Source organism: Euleptes europaea, chromosome 13 (genome assembly GCF_029931775.1).
Source record: "Euleptes europaea isolate rEulEur1 chromosome 13, rEulEur1.hap1, whole genome shotgun sequence".
NCBI lineage: Eukaryota > Metazoa > Chordata > Lepidosauria > Squamata > Sphaerodactylidae > Euleptes > Euleptes europaea.
This window is the reverse complement of record NC_079324.1, coordinates 40,880,819-40,898,029: the sequence shown is the minus strand read 5'-3', so window position 1 is coordinate 40,898,029 and position 17,211 is coordinate 40,880,819. Positions and strand designations below refer to the sequence as shown.

General features: G+C 45.9%; 2 protein-coding genes across 2 annotated transcripts; one reads left to right on the top strand and one right to left on the bottom strand.

Annotated features, from left to right (window-relative positions):
* Nucleotides 1–1,540: 1,540 nt before the first annotated feature.
* GUCD1 (guanylyl cyclase domain containing 1) lies at nt 1,541–13,371 on the bottom strand. The gene is made up of 6 exons (XM_056859400.1): nt 13,269–13,371; nt 9,622–9,706; nt 7,840–8,005; nt 6,755–6,846; nt 3,033–3,274; nt 1,541–2,138 (listed from the first exon to the last, which is right to left on the bottom strand). The coding sequence occupies exons 1-6, from the start codon at nt 13,303–13,305 to the stop codon at nt 2,047–2,049; spliced, it is 714 nt and encodes a 237-aa protein (XP_056715378.1). The 5' UTR covers nt 13,306–13,371; the 3' UTR covers nt 1,541–2,046.
* A 1,268-nt stretch (nt 13,372–14,639) lies between these two features.
* Nucleotides 14,640–17,090, top strand: SNRPD3 (small nuclear ribonucleoprotein D3 polypeptide). The gene is made up of 4 exons (XM_056859601.1): nt 14,640–14,696; nt 15,569–15,721; nt 16,394–16,586; nt 16,945–17,090. The coding sequence occupies exons 2-4, from the start codon at nt 15,596–15,598 to the stop codon at nt 17,004–17,006; spliced, it is 381 nt and encodes a 126-aa protein (XP_056715579.1). The 5' UTR covers nt 14,640–14,696; nt 15,569–15,595; the 3' UTR covers nt 17,007–17,090.
* The last annotated feature ends 121 nt before the right edge of the window (nt 17,091–17,211 follow it).

Below are 17,211 nucleotides of genomic sequence, written 5' to 3'. Positions count from 1 at the left end.
TTTACTGTTGAAAACATACAACATTTAAACAAACAAAAATAGCATCAATGATTATAGTTGGGACCGAGATCTGTGAAGGTCTACCTTTTGCCCCTATTGTGTGGCTTTCAGAGCATAACCTGCCCCCCCCCCTGCAATCTCCTGTGCTCTCCCCACCCCTACTCCTTGCAGGCAGTCTCTAATGCAAGAACTGTAGATAAGACAAGAAATTCAGAAAGCCCAAGTGACTCACAGAACATTTTGGATCCTGCCATAAAAGGCCACAAGAGATGGACAGAAATGTTTACCCTGTTCTCAAGGCCTGTTTTTCTAGTGCAATGGGATTCTTTGTCTTTCAGATTATTTAGAGCACGTGTCCCACCACATTCGTTTTATGGGGTGGATAAGATTTTGAGCCCAAACGACATGGCACTTAATGGTGCACTTCTTAAAAAACCCACAAGTGAAGCCCTGCCACTGGTGTCTCCTGATTTCAGTTGTCTATCATTGCCAGAATTTTTGTTTCTGCTTCACTGGCTAATGTCAAGTGTATCACTGCTGATGCTCTGTATTCGCAACACTTTCAAATAAAGTACACAGTAGACTACACTGTATGAAAGTTTTATTTTGTTTTATTTTATTGTAACCATCAGGGAAGCCCCATCCGAGCATGAGTGTAGTATTGATGAGGTAGGAAGTGGATTCTGGCTAGCACCTGTTCAAAAACTCAGCTAAGAGAAGTTTCCCTGCATCAGTTCTGGATCTGGATGTCTCTGCCTTGGAAGTCCCTGAAAAATGTTGGCAATAGAGTTCTAGTCTCCAACTACAGGCCTGCAGCAGCTAATGAAGTTTCCCTCCCTACCTGCTAGCCCTGTGGTGATACTACCAGCTGCACAGGCGTCAGTGAATGCTAAAGCATCGTTCTGTGGCCATGCCATTGGCTTACAGATTTGTTGACAGCACAGTGTCCGTTTAAAAACAGGACAGTAAGGCTGGGCCTGTGGGTGGCCATCCGTAAGTGTCACTTGACAGCTGCTGGAGGGAGCTGTATTCAGAGTCTTATGGGTGACGGCTATTCAAGTGGTAGCGATGCTAACCCCACTTCCACTGTTAAACATGCTTAAAATCCAAAGGTTTAAAGATGTTTAATCATGTAGGGTTGCGATCGCCAAGTTCGCAAAGGACTCTTCTCAAATTTATCTTGAAAACATTTAGCTTCTTGAGAAGAGGCTCGGTAAATTCAGGATTCTGCAACCCTTCCTCAAAGGCTACTCTGAGGAAGCAAGCAGAGTGTCTGCAAATAAATGGGTGAGCAGATTCATACCACCATTTCCAAGCGGCAGTGCAGTCACTAAGCAACAACTTTCCCCATTCACCTAATGAAACCATCTTCTGAAAGCACTTCCAGCCTCTGCTGCCAACACAGCTAAATATTTTTCACACTTTAAGTGAATCGCTGAATGTGGGGATTCTTTCAGAAAAACGGTTACTACAAGCACATCCCTTCTGCTTCAAAAGAAGCTGTGGGAATCAGCCTGCTTCTGTCTGTGGAATCCTTTTTAGACAAGAGTAACTTCTTCCTCTTGCTGCCCTCCTCTCAAAAATAGTTTATTTTACTGTGATCTGGGTGAAGGATGAGTCTTCACCTGTTGCTTCCTCCTGTGTCTACCCTTTCTCCATATGCACCCAAGTGATGACTAACATTAGTGGACTTGGTTTCTGAGAGTTTTATTCCTGGGAAGGAAAAGGGTCTGACATCCAACAGGAAAAGAAAGTCTGGTTTTGCATTTTAAACTTAAATGTGCAAAATTAAAATTAAATACATACACATCCATATGTATGTAATATAGCATAGTGTATATACACAGGCTATTTCATCAAGAATAAAAAGATGGCGAGAGGACAGCAACGCAGCTCTACCAGCATCTCTAAAGCATCCCTTGTTTGCAATCCTGCTGCAGTCTGGGAACAAAGTCTCTGTAGCAGGAGTCCTGAGACAAGCCAGCTGCCACAGAGGTGCTGGGCAGGCTGGGCCAATGACAAACGGAAAGCACCAGACCCCGGGTGTCAGCTGTCCGTGTAAATAAACAGGATGTCTTCATCTGTGCCGTAGCTTGTCCTGGCTTCCTCAAAGTTATTGATGCTGGTGCTGCATGTTCCTGTGGGACAGGACCAACATGTATTCAGTGGGGGAACTGGGGTCTGACAGAGGCCAAAAGGCCAGCTAGTGGAAATCCACAGTTGGAAAGCAGGGCTATCTAATCAAGCAGCACGATAAACCAAGCAACCCACGCTTCAGAGACTAACTAGGGCTTGGATCCAGACTAGATGTTTCCATGGAATGCAATTTCCACCCCCTCCTGTGGCAGCCCCAAACCTACCAAAATCCTGCTCTGGCAGAGAGGAGAACCCTGGAACAATTTCAGGGGGGATTTGGGGCTGCCACGGGAGGGGGCAGTAGAAAAATCACATTCCATGGGTGAAAATCCTTGTGCCTGCAGAAATGTTTGTCTGGATCCAACCCTGAGCATTGCTATGAGCATCTTGCAGTAACAACACAGAATGGCGAATGTAGAATATTTTTAAATGATTGTTCTAGCACATTTTTATCCTGCCTTTCCTTCCAAGGATGGATGGATTCATTAATATCTTGATTATTTTACCTGACTGTGCTTCTGTACTGTGTTGTAAGTCACAATTCTGGATGTGGCAGAATATAAAAAATTAATAAATAAAAAAGCTATGTGTAGTATACATAGGACCTCCCCACCCCTTTTTCCCCCCACAACAACTTTGTGGGGTAGGCTAAGACAAGAGAGAGGGGCTGCTGGTCCAAAGTCACCTAGTGAGCTTTGTGGCAGGATGAGAATGTGAGCGCGGGTGGGGGGGTGTTTCCAGTCTGTAGCCATTAATCCACATGGGTGATGAAATCACAACAGACACAGGACAGAGCAACTCTGACTAGCACTACTTGAAATTTTAAAAAGAATAAAAGCTCACAGAACTGGAGAGGAGGAGAAACCAGAGCTTGGAAGCAGGGGGTGGTTACTCACGGTCAGCGTAGGCAGGGTTGTTGTAATAAATACTCCCTGAGGCTTCGTTGTAGCCACACAAGACAATGAAATGGCCCTGGTAGTCGGGGCTCCTGCAGAAGCACTTCTGTCCAATCGGGAGAAAACAGCAGTATTTGACAGGGCTGGAGCACAGGTCACACAGCAACAAGACTGCATTCACCAGCACAATGGCAACATGGCCTTGGGCCAAATGGTCTTGGATGTCCTGAATTGTCACTGTGCTGTGGAAGAAGATTGAGAGAAAGTAGGCTAGGAGGGCTGCTAGCCAGGTAGCTAAGGCCTCTGAAATTCATAGGCTGTTACCGCACTTGTATTGCCCTGACCTGGATGGCCCAGGCTAGCCTGATCTCGTCAGATCTCAGAAGCTAAGCAGGGCCAGCCCTGGTTAGTATTTGGATGGGAGACCACCAAGGAATACCAGGGTTGCTGTGCAGAGGAAGGCACTGGCAAACCACCTCGGTTAGTCTCTTGCCATGAAAACCCCAAAAAGGGGTCGCCATAAGTTGGCTGCGACTTGACGGCACTTTACACACACATATTCCCAGCGATGTATTAAGAGTTTGAAAACGTTATAAAAAATACTGTTCGCACTTTGTTTGGCCCCTTCAGCTGTGAAGACGTCTTCCAACCATTTATAAGCCGTGGTATCCAAAAACCCTTTTAAAGCGATGTTTTTTATAACATTTTCAAACTCTTAATATATCGCTGGGAATACAAAGTGCAGTAACCCCCACTATGTCCCTAGTGCTGTTTGAGGGCCGGAATAGATATCAAGCATTTTTTGCTGTTCATCTAAATGCTGTAAGTAAAGGCTATAACTCCTCAGGAAACTTTAAGCATGGAGTTCTTCCAGTGGAGAAATAAAGCAGTTTAAAAGAGCTCCTTGTTCCTTGCCTTTCCCAAGAGCTAAATTGGCCGAGGCAATATCAATTCCATAACTGGATCCATCTTAGAGTACGCATTTGGGCGGAAAGGTGGCATATAAATGTTTTAAATAAATAATAATAAATTAGCATTGAGCCTGTGCAAGTGATAATCATGTTAGAAATTTAAGGTTATAACTATAGTTGTAAAAATTCCATGTATGCGTGCACATATGAACTCTATTCCATCTTTGTATAAAGTTTATGTTATAATCTCCAAGGACAGGAGACTGGGACTACAATCCCCAAGGGTACATGCGAATGAGAAAATTCCGACCACACGTGCATCCAAATAAGTATTTTGATTTTGAGATACATTTTATTCTGGAATAAGGGTGTCTGGAGGGTTTTAAAATCTGCATGACAGCACCCATTGGCATGTTAGCCTTGCACAGAAGATTTTTTTAAAAATTATATTTTCTTAAAACTTGACTGCTTGTGATGAAACACTATTATTCTTTAGCTGTGGCCACAAGGCCTGAAAAACACATCTAGATTTTTCCTAATCAAAACAACTGGATGTTTTGCACAGGCCTTTGTCTCTGTTGCCTTTGTCAGATGGGACAGGAGCTCCCAGTCACCAAGTTCCAAATGCAATTGGCTGCTCCTGCTAGTGAAACAACCACATAAGACCTTTCCCTCTGCTGCTAATCTCATCCACTGAAAAGACAATGGAAGATGATGTGTTCCACACCAATCTGAACAATCTATTCAGATATGATCCACAACATATGGGCTCTTCAGCTTCCCCTTCTACGTTTCCAGTCCAGATGCACATGCCTTCTTGCACTTTTGGCATTCCCCTTCTTTTATCTCAACACCAAAGGAACTTGTAGTGTCACCTGCACTCTGCCTCAGCCTTGATGTGGGAAGAAGATTCCTCAAGGCCTGAGGAACCCCCTCCACGGTCAGCACTATACCTGAGGCTCCGTGCACTTCCAGAGCCTCCTTTCTCTATGACAGCAGGCTCCTGTACAAGAGCCAGTGGAATAAACAGAACAGGAACTGCACTTTCACACCCCCTAGAGTCTCCCCCAGGAATAAAGAAGGCAGAGAGCTGGTGTTGCAGCCCAGACCAAATGAAGGACCGTGCACCTGGCAGCTCAAAGCATCCTGCAGTCTAGTCTCAGGCAGGAGAACAGCACCTTTTTCTGTATCTTTGCAGGATCCTGCTCCAGCTTTGGTTACTGGAAGGAGTGGGGTCATATGCACCCTAGATAAAACTTCAGTGGAATACTAGCCTTTGCTAGATAAACAGCTCTTTAGCCTAACCCATGCTAAGTCCTGGACAGATTGCACCAAGGCTCTTCTCCAACACTGAGGGTCACCTTCAGCGCAGCCTGATTTTGGCCTCTTCTTGAGACTCTGTGCCTCCATCCCTGATGGACCAGGTACAGAACGGGACGCACACCCTGCCTTCATGCAAAAAACCCCAATAAGGGTTTGCCCATCTGGATGAGTGCCCATCTGGTTGAGTGACTACAACTGACAGCTAATATAAAACCTCCTGGAAACAGCTGCAACTTCATAGGACTGGGTTAATCCTGTCCAGAGTAATTTCTTTGCCCATTTTCATGATCTTCTTCTCTAATGATCCGTTGTTTTTTTTACCATCAATACGCCTTTCATTGGAATGGAAACAGAAATGGCTGTTTTCTGCTTGCTTTGTGGTCAGAGCACAGCTATCATCACATGGATGTTCAAATCTGCAACATTCCTTTTGATGGCAGTGATGCCTCCACAGAGCTACTTTGGAGTCTGAAAATCTTTGCCAATGAACACGTAGATGGTACCCTTGCTCAGCAGAACCCCAACTTTAATTTAAAAGATAGATAAAAAAGTGCTCCCATCTGGAGAGACAAGTTGGAAAACTAAGGCAACTGCAGCCTTGCCGAGGAATAAATCTCACAGAATTCCACGGGCCTTGCTTCTAGATAAATATGCACAGGATTACAATGCAAGAGTTCTGACTTGTTTCTTAAACTTCATTCTGGTGCATTTTTATCCTGTTCTCCCTCAAGGTGGTCAAAAAGGGCAAGAGTCGAGTAGCACCTTAAAGACTAACAAAAATATTTTCTGGTAGGGTATGAGCTTTCGTGAGCCACAGCTCACTTCTTCAGATACAGCTAGAATGTGAATCCATCGGTCTTTAAGTAGAGGAACAGTATGTAAATGTGAATAGCAGGCTTGATTGGATTAGGTGTGATATGCAAAAGAGTCTGTGATGTCCAGGGGAGAGATGGGTGTGGAGAAATCAGCATTGGTCATTTCAGTGGAGAAATCACCAATGCTGATTTCTCCACACCCATCTCTCCCCTGGACATCACAGACTCTTTTGCATATCACACCTAATCCAATCAAGCCTGCTATTCACATTTACATACTGTTCCTCTACTTAAAGACCGATGGATTCACATTCTAGCTGTATCTGAAGAAGTGAGCTGTGGCTCACGAAAGCTCATACCCTACCAGAAAATATTTTTGTTAGTCTTTAAGGTGCTACTCGACTCTTGCCCTTTTTGACTACTGCAAACAGACTAACACGGCTACCCACTGTGAATTCCCCTCAAGGTGGTAGATCTAGTTCTTCCCTCCTTCCCTGGGTCCTCCAGTCCCAGTCTGACACTAATTTAGTAGGCTCTCAATTCTCTAAGCCCTGCTGAAAATCTGTAGGAAGGGTGACTCGAGAGCTTTCACATTTGGGGCTTACAATTCCAGAAGAGTTGTCCCATTTGCATGCTAAAGCAGAAAGAGAAAAAGACACCACTGACAGCTCACCACTTCTCCACCAGCACCTTGCAGGCTTTGGCTTGCGCAAATAGCTGGTTGACTCGGTTCTCCTCTGTGTCAAAGTGTTTCCTGTAGAATGACTGAACAAAGAAGACAATGAGGCTGGTCAAACTGACTCTCAGCATGAACAAATCTGGAGCAGGTGGCTTGTGAAGGAACCAAGCTATAGCAGAAAGCGCTGCCTGAAGTTATCCGCTGAGGGATACACAACTATGGGATCTAGAACAACACAGCAGTAGCAAAGATCAGACAGACTGGAACGTTTATGAATTACAAAAACCAAACTGTATTTTTAAGAACATAAAAAGAGCCCCGCTGGGTCAGACCAGTAGTCCACCATCCTATCTCACACAGCAGCCAATCAGTTGCTCTGGAGAGCCAATGAACAGGACACAGAGACCAAGACCTTCCCACTTGGCACTGATATTCAGAGGTTTACTGCCTCTGAATATGGAGGATCCCTTTACTCACCACGGATAGTAGCCATTGATGGACCTATCCTCCATGAATCCGTCTAACCCCTTTTAAAGCCATCTGTGTTTGTGGCCATCACTATGCCCACTGGCAGTGAATTCTATAATTAAATTACTCATTGAGTTAACAAGTACTTCCTTTTGTCTATCCTGTTCCTATTGCCAATCGACTTCATTGGGTGGCCCCCAAGTTCTATTATTATTATTATCTCCCTCTATCCACCTTCTTCACCCCATGCATAATTTTATAGACCTCTGTCATGCCCTCCCCAGCCTTGCTTTTTCTAAACTAAAAAGACTCTTCAGCTTTTCCTCATAGGAAAGGTACGCCAACCCCTTGATCATCCTGGTTGCCCTCTTCACAACTTTTTCTAGTTCTGCAATATGATTTTTGAGACACAGCAACCAGAACGATACACAGTATTCCAACTGAGGCTACAGCAGGTCTCTGTTTGCCTTCTTTGCCACTGGTGTCATGCTCCTAAGGAAACCATGGACTGAACCTCACATGGCCTTCAAAAGGAATCCCAGTCTTCACTTTGTCGGAGGACCAGAAGGTGGGTAACATCAACATTTCACTGCTAGAACCAGGAAACTGACCTGGGTTTTATAACCCTTGTCTACCCCCAGGGTCTGTGTGCAGAATCTGTGCTTCACACTAAAGTGGCGCATTAAGTAGGCCAAGTCAATGGTCCAGATGCTTTTTGTCAGCCGGAGTTCCTGAATGGCCTTCTGAAATTCGTCATCATTCAGAAGATTCAGGTATCTGTGGTTAAATAAAAATGGGTGGATTCAACAGTAGGTAAAAAAGAGCATTTCGGAACATTTCATATGGCACATGGGAAACGTAGCATTATAGAATCTGTCTAAAACAGATACTCCCACCACCACCACCACCACCAAAAGGACCCAAAATTCAAAGCAATGGGATGTTAAATACTTGCTTCCTTCTGGGACTTTGTAACTTAATATGTTTATAGGGTAATGTATTTTTATACATGTCTACAAAAATGTATTTTAGAGCAGTTTATAATCCACTGATTTATGTACATACAATAGGGACCAAAGAAAAGGGTCTGATAGCTACAGGTGGGGTGTTTTTTTGAACCAGTGAGAGAGTGGAGGATAAAAGAAAAAACTTGGCAAACATCCAATGGGACGTTTCCTCAGACACTGACTGAGATACATTTCAAATGATCCCCAAGCCATGGTTCAGAGTTTGCTTCTCCCCTCTAGGTGCAGTAATCCCCCACTCCCATGGCTTTCTGTACTACAGTTTAAATGTTACAGCCACATTAGGGCTCACCACTATGGTTTGAAATAACTAGCCCTCTCTTGAAATCACATTTTGAAATGGGCTTGCAAGCCATCTATTTTGGACAACCTGGTCAGCTCTAACCTTAGCCCCAATAAGGCCATAACCCTAAACTATGATTAACACAAACCGTGGGGGCGGGTAGGGGAAATGCATGAGCCTGCGGCACATTCCCAGTGTGGAAACCACGATGGTGTCTGAACCAGACCTGCACTGTGGCAAACAGAAGGACAAGAAAAAAAACTGGTGGAAGGGGAAACTTCAGGAACAGTGGGAGAGAGTAGCTCATTCAGGATCAGGGTTATGGGATGACCTGGCAGTGAGAAGAAACTTGCAGGAAAAGCCACTGGAAGAATTCAGAAATGAAGAGGAAAGAGAGTGGTTTGGAATTGCAGGAAAGGAAGTTTGGTTTTGGAAACTGCTTGGAATGGGTAGGGCATGAGGAGAGGCAGGTTACAAGTAGTCAAGATGGGAAATTACCAGCGCACGGACTAACGTCTTGGCAGAAGGGATGGAGAGAAATGAAAATCTTCTGCTTCATATCTATTAAGTAGGCATCTAAATATTCTCCTGCACCTAAAGCTCATGTTCCTCTGTGGAAGGAAAGACGAGTTCAGCAGGACAGCTAGGAGGTTGGAAAAATGAAACCCAGGCAACACAACACACAGAAAATCAGAACTATTGTTATTTGTGGGCCACCAACAGCAGCAACTTTGTGGAATGGAAAAGGGCAAGATATGCATAACACATGGAGAGGACAAAAGCTATCTGTTGATTACAGTTACTTAAAGAGCAATGCAAATCTGTGGTATGATACAAAGTGTATGCCACTGGAGGAAAGAATGGTTTTTCAGAATCTTTACATCAAATAAATCAGTCTCTGATAGAAAGATCTATGCTGTGACTTCAGTTATTTTTCCTCCATGTTTCCTCCCTCTCGCAGCTGAGAAGCTGGCACTACAGCTAGTCGTACATTTATTAAAGGACCAGCAACCTTCACTCTTTCTCAAATCCAGAAACTATCTTGCTGGTAAGTGCTCTCATCGGCCCCAGCCACATTTACTTACTGCAGTACCATCCTGGAGCAGGCCAGCCCGCAGTCCCAATGGTACCACTGCTGCAGAACTGGTACTTTCAACTGCACATGGTCCCCTGCACCAAAAAGGAGACAGCAGTTAATGAACGGCAGGGCAGAAAAGCAGAGACATTTTCCTGAACATTTATTTGCCCCTTTGAGGGAAGCCTAATCTTTCATTTGTGTAGAAATCAGCATACAATTTTTTTAAAAAAACTAGAGAACCTAATTTAAATAAAATTTATTAAGCTGATTATGCAAACAGGTATCATAGAATAACCACCTGGTGGGGGAATTATTTAAAGCGTTCAGGAGATGGAAGAGGGTAAAACGTTTATCATTACTGTTTTTTCACAGAAAAAAATTATTACCAAAAATGCAATGTTTATTAGCATGCATATTACCATAGCAAATGGATTAAAAAACAGCCAAATTGGGCAGTTTCAAAGTTGTAATTTGATTTCTAGGGCTACTCATATGAAGAAAATTCTCTCATATGCACCGTTTAAGCAACACTATATGAGTTCTGCTGAATTTTTTCTCTAATCAAATATTTCAGGTCAACTACTTTTAACTAATACCACTGGCAACAATAATATGTATTTTCTATAAACAACAACTGGGTTATCATCTCTGCATAGCGGGCATCAATCTATCCGCTACTGCAGTGAGAAACGCAAGAAGCTGTGAGAGGCCTAAAGCAGCTGCTTCAAAAGGGATAGCTGAAACAAAGCGGGGGCAGTCAGCATTTCAGCACCACCACTGCCTAATCTTCCACACATAATGAACCCTTAGTTCCCTTGTTGCATGGGATGGAGATATTAAGACTAATTCATTCATCTTTTGCTGCCTCAGAAAGAACTGTAGATTGGTTTCTTTCAGTGAGGTAACACAGAACAATTAGGTACTTGAACCAGAACAACAAGAAGCTGTAACTGCCGTTATTTCTTTCAGTGAATAATCATTTAGCCTCAGGAGGCTCAGTTGGAGGGCTTGTCAGCCTGGTCCAGCAGTGAGACCTCCAGGTCTTCCTTCCCATCCTTTCAGCCAGATGTTTGAGATCACCAGTTCTGCCCCTCTCCTCCTTTGCCTCCTCCCCCAACAATATCAAATCCTCGGTCTCTCCTCTGCTCCCTTCTGTGCTATAGCAGAAGTATGCAGACCAACAGAGCAGAGAAAAAGCAAAGTCTCTGACATCATCTGTAGATGAATGCTGTCACTGCAGTGTTCTGACCAGCACACTGCCAGGAATCTTGCAATACATGTGCTACAGAAGTAGTAAACCCAGAAACCAGGTCTGGAGTGCTGATGGACAGCCACTATAAAGCAGCAGCTCAGGAGCAACAGACCCCAACGCAGTTTCAGCCATGCTGGTCTGCAGTAGAAGAATTAGATTGCAGTCCAGTAGCGTCTTAGAGACCAACAAGATTTTCAGGGTATAAGCTTTCAAAACTCAAAGCTCCCTACGTATCTGATGAAGGGAGCTTTGGCTCTCAAAAGCTTATACCCTGAAATGGTCTCTAAGTTGCTAATGAACTCAAATCTAGATCCCAGAGTAGGAGGTCAGGTAGTGTGTACAGGGCAGGGCTGCATTTCTTCCACGATTTACTTGATGAAACAATTATGGCCAACCTCAATTCCCTTCAAGCTGGATCTCTGCTAATTCAAGGGCAACTGAAGGACTAACTGCAGTGTTTTGCACCTGTAGCTAGACCCACCTGAACGTCTAAGATACAGTGTGCCTATGATGTTGACCTCAGGATTAACAGAGTGTCAAATTGTAACAGAGTGCAAAGTAAGGATGGGCAATATTTAGAACCTGTACCTGAGGAGTTCAGCTATAGGGGGGATTTCTAGCATTTTTAGTGTTATTATGGGGATCATAATAAATACAAACTCCCAATACAACCTGGAGTAATCCCCTGCTTTTATCAGGACATCTCAAATTATGAACTCTAGAAAGTGGCATCACTGTTTTAAAGAAAACTATACAAATACAACTCGTGATAGAGAAGTCAAAATAAACGGCTTTCCAAATAGGCTTCTTATCACTTGAATGTGTGTACAATAGCAAATAAAATAATTACTCCCTTGAATAATGAACTTCGCCGTATCAGAAAGGCAGTGGAATAGGGGCAACCCACATAATTTCCTAGGTGCAGAAAAATGTGTGCACGCCCTAAAAAAACCGCCTCACGAAAACCCAGGTGCTGTTGCTTTTTAAGAACCACCCTTGAAGAAAAATAATGGGGAGGGGAGAGAACTGGCCTTGTTTGGCCTCTAAAGGATTATAAGGCCTGGGTTTAGGACCAGTTTAAAGCCGAATCTGGCCAGGTAACGAACCCCACTGAACTATGCATGGGCTCTGCGAAAAGCACTCATACGTTTAATCAGCACCCGCCGCTTAATACCAGCAAGGGCTAGTGGCATGCAAACTAAGCGTGTATTGTCGAAGGCTTTCACGGTCAGAGTTCATCGGTTCTTGTAGGTTATCCGGAAGATGCCTACCACAGCTGCTGGCGAAACGTCAGGAAAGAAAATACCAAGACCACGGTCACACAACCCGGATAACCTACAAGAACCGATAAGCGTGCATTGCCCTTGTTTACGCGAGAGATGAGTCCATGAAACTTCTGCCGCAGGGAACAGCGTCGCGTTCAAACCGGGCCCAACACCCGCGAGGACGGCAGAGAGCGGCGGCTTCGAAGCGACTCTGCAGACTGCCAACTGGGCCATTGATGCACGGGAGGTTTTGCCTTGGATCGGCCACTCTTTAGGTGCACATTTCCTCCCCCCCATCCATAGATTCTCAGTGCTCAACCATAAGCCCCCAGGCAGAGCTCTGAGAACTGAGATGGGGAAAACGCGCATCTAGAGAGCGGCAAAGCCAAGGCAAAGCCTCCCGTGCACAAATGGCCTCAAGCCGCTGGCGGTGGAGTGCGCAGTAATTCACCGTGGGTAGCCGTGTTAGTCTGTCTGCAGTAGTAGAAAAGGGCAGGAGCCCAGTAGCACCTTAAAGACTAACAAGAATATTTTCTGGTAGGGTAGGAGCTTTCTGAAGAAGTGAGCTGTGGCTCAAGAAAGCTCCTACCCTACCAGAAAATATTTTGGTTAGTCTTTAAGGTGCTCCTGGGCTCCTGCCCTTTTCTACTACTGATCCTATCTGAAGAAGTGAGCTGTGGCTCACGAAAGCTCATACCCTACCAGAAAATATTCTTGTTAGTCTTTAAGGTGCTCCTGGACTCTTGCCCTTCTCCCCTCCTGAAGGGACAGCCAGGGACAGAGCCGGGGGCTGCGGCACGAGGGGCAGCCTCACTCACCCCTCCATCCCCGCGGGAGGAGGAGGAGGCAGCGCCTGGCCAGGGGCAGGTTTCCCCACCCGCGCCCCCTGGGCCATGCACACGTTACGTGCGGGTCTGCAAACCTCTCCTCGACGCGTGTTTTTCTCCCAAAAAAGTCACCCGCCACGGCGGGAGGGCGGAGGGCTTCAGGGGAGCAAAGGCGGCTCAGGGCAGGGGCCGCTCGCTGCCTCCCCTAAGCCCGGGCCGCCGCCCCGGTGCCGCGTGCAGGCGGCGGGCCCGGCGCTCTGCACATGCTCCGAGGGGCCTCTCGCCGCGCCCCCTCCGGCTCTTGACCGACCTGCGGGCTGCTCCGCCTCCTCTCTGGGACTCTTCATGGCGGGCGGGCGTAGGACCGTGGAGCCGCTTAGGGGGCGGCCGCGGGCCCGGTCACGGCTCCCCCGGCGGCGGCGGCGGCGGCTCTTCCGCCTCCTCCTCCTCCTCCCTCCCTCCCGGGCCGGCAGAGGCGGAGCCGCCCAGCGGCGGAAGGCGAGGCGGCCTGGTTGGGCGGGCCCTTGCCATCATCATCATCATCATCATCAACCTTTAATGGCATTAAAAATATTACAGTAGTTACGAAAAGGGATCGCAAAACATAAAATCAGTGAAATAAAACCAAGGAACCATATAATCAAATATCAGAGCTTGCCCGTTTTTGCACCTCCATCACATCCACTAGAAAACCGGCAACGCCCTCAGTAGTCCCCGGTACTGAACCGTTCAATCGAAAACCATTCAATAAAAATTGACACTTTACTTTATTAGGCAGATGGTGTTTTGAATATAACCAAGTTTTTAACCGTTTAACCCACGGGATGTTTTGTACAGAGAACGGTCAGACAGGATGTGTTCAATTGTATGCAGGGATTCTTGTAGGTTATCCGGACTGTGTGACCGTGGTCTTAGTGTTTCCTTTCCTGACGTTTCGCCAGCAGCTGTGGCCGGCATCTGCGGAGGAGTCACACTGAAGGACAGGGTCTCTCAGTGTCAAAGTGTGTAGGAAGAGTAATATATATAACACATTTTGACACTGAGAGACCCTGTCCTTCAGTGTGACTCCTCCGCAGATGCCGGCCACAGCTGCGGGCGAAAAGTCAGGAAAGGAAATACCAAGACCACGGTCACACCGCCCGGATAACCCACAAGAACCAACGAACTCTGACCGTGAAAGCCTTCGACAATATTTTGTCTCCAGGGAGTTGGAACCACAGGGACAAATCCGTTCCTGTCCTGGGGCCTGGTGGTCCCTTCCATACAGCATCCTCGATGGTGTACCCTGTGGGCTCCTGTCAAGGGAAGCCGCGCTGCGCCTATTGCGTGCCCCCCCCCTTCCCCCGTATAGGAAACGCTTTGAGATAGGGCCACAAGCGTCTTCACACGTTACTGTTCCCGACACGATAGGCTCCGTGAGGGCTGTTTGCAGGCCGCCCTTCTCCATGCCGCTGAGGGTCGAGCGCGAAACGGAGACCGCCTCTGAGGCTCACTCGGCGCCTCCGGCCCCCGGCACGGCAACCTTGTTCTTTCAGCGGGGCGGCCTTGGAGGCGGGAGGCCGCGCCTCCTTTTGCTCGTCTGGCGCACGGAACGGTGGTCCGGGGGCTTCGGTTTCTCAGCCGGCCCTTTCAACGTGCGGCGCCTCCGACCATAGAGTGTAAAGGGCCGGAAGAGAGCGGCCGAAAGTTTCCGGGTGATTGGCGCGCTGCATGGTGGGGTTCCGGAGAACGGACATCAGTCGTTGTAGTCGCGGTAATAAGGATCCCGGACGGTGAGGAGCGTGGTGGGTGCCGTGGAGGGGAAGGGTTGAGGTGAAGGGTGCGGGGGGCAGGCCTGGGGCGGTGTTGATGTGCTTTTAGTGTATTCCCCGACCGGTTCCTCTGCGCATGAAGTGAATGGCCCGGTTCTCCCGTGAGGCCTCTTAGCTTGGGATCTGTCGTTCTCTCCGGTACCGGCTGCTTAATATCTCCGGTGTCGTGTGGGGTTTTGGGATACTCTCTACGGCTCTTCGTGCGTTTTGATGCGGTCATCGCCATTCAGGAAGCGGAGTTAGAAATAGCATGCCGTTGGTTATTCACGTGGTCTGGAGGCGTGGTGGGAAAGAAGGTTTTTTTAAAAAAATAATGTTTATTTTTTCTTCATTTAATATATTTATAAAAACAATATAATAATAATAATAATAAAGAGAAAAATAATATTTCTAATTTAACAATCAAATGACTTCCCCCTCTCCCTCTTCTGTCTAAAATTAAATTGTATTATCTTTTTCTAACAAAACTAATCCCAATATTATTTTAATTAATTTGTTCTTGTCATATCCAACATTATGAAATCAGTACCTAATACAGGGAAAGAGAAGGTTGTGGTCACTCCTGCGTCCCACACTACCCTTTCCTGCCCATGAAGACTTGTCTGGTGTCGGCGCCTTTTTTTGTTGTCCCCTCCCATGCAAGTACTGTGTGGGAATCCCCCCTGTCGGTTCCCTCCTCTTGCTTCTCAACACTCCCTCAAATTAGTATTCTTGGGTTTTCTCACTGTCAGCTAAGTTTACAAAGTTTGGGGAGCAATAATGCGATGAGTGACTGTTTTCCATTTTTACTTCTCTTCAGGTTTGAATACAGACAACAGCTACTGCCATGTCTATTGGAGTGCCAATTAAAGTTCTGCATGAAGCAGAGGGCCACATTGTGACCTGTGAAACCAACACAGGTGAAGTCTACCGGGGGAAGCTCATTGAGGCAGAGGACAATATGAACTGCCAGGCAAGTTTCCGCTAGGAAATAGCGGTTGGTTGGGGAGAGGGGAAATGGCCTTTATAAAAATGTCCCACTTTGGTTCTTCGTTCAGTTTTGTGAACCTTTAAACCAAAAGAAACCTTGATGGACCCTTTCCCTACTGCAGAAATAATGCATACAGTGGCCTGGAAGAAGTGCTATCTCACCACCCCCACCTACCCACCTTTTTATTTTATTTTAGGCTCCAGAGTTGATCCATCCTCAGATGTTGTTGGTGCTTTATAAATGGGGCATGAGTGATCTGAAGAGTACAGGGAAGGGCCATCAGTATACAGGACATGAATATGTCTATGCTTGTTGAGTGCACTCCACAGCTACCATTGGAGTGTATCTACTTGGTATATTTAGCACAAGAAACACAAACCTAAACATAATGATCATATTGGTATTCCAACACAACTTGTTTTCCAGGAGATTGCTAAGCTCTTAAAACAAGTGCTTATATTTTGTTTTAAAGCACTAAAACAATTCTGCAAACTGGTGACATTAACTACACATTGAAATTCCTTTTTAGTCATCAATAACGCTGATGCTTGGCAAGACAGCTTTTTCTGCCTTGGGAGGCAGCCAAGAAATCCTGCTCTCGTGCTTCTTTTTTCAGAGCCTGTGCACTCAGCAATTCTAATTTTTCTCTTCCAGATGTCCAACATCACAGTGACTTACAGAGATGGGCGCGTAGCACAGTTAGAGCAAGTGTACATTCGGGGAAGCAAAATTAGATTTCTCATCTTACCAGATATGTTGAAAAATGCTCCAATGTTGAAAAGCATGAAGAACAAAAACCAAGGTTCTGGAGCTGGAAGAGGCAAAGCAGCTATCCTCAAAGCCCAGGGTGAGTGCCTATCTATGTGTAATTCCAGGAACCAGGAGAAGGGCTGGGATCTAGAAAGGAGGATTTTCAGTGTAGAGGGAGGGAGCTTCAGCATTCTGCACTGGTGCTTCACCCCTTTCTCTCCCTTTGCATCAAGGTACAGTTCCCCTGCGTGTACAGTTTGCCCATAGTTTGCCCATCTGTTCCATATCCTTCATTTTCTGTTTCCCTGGTCCTTGCCTAGTATAGGCTTAAATCTTGGAAACAAAGTGAATGTGGCAAACAGAAACGAGCTCAGGTGTGGGGGAGTGTCTTTTGTGATAGAGAACTTGGCTTGCTTTGGAGCATTTACAAGATCTGTGTGTTTTTTTCCGTCCAGTGGCTGCAAGAGGAAGAGGACGTGGAATGGGACGTGGCAACATTTTCCAGAAGCGAAGATAACTTTGGACTGTCTCTCCTTGGTGAACTAAAATCTGTCAGAAACTAATTGTATTGCGTGTTCCAATAAATGTGTTTCTTAGAAAATGGTAATTGTGTTCTGTGGAATTAAGTTTGTTTTGATGTACAAATTGGCTGCTGCTTTGCCTACAATGTTAAATTAGTTATGGAGGGTACAACTTGTATAGTTTTAGCTCCCTTTTGCCGT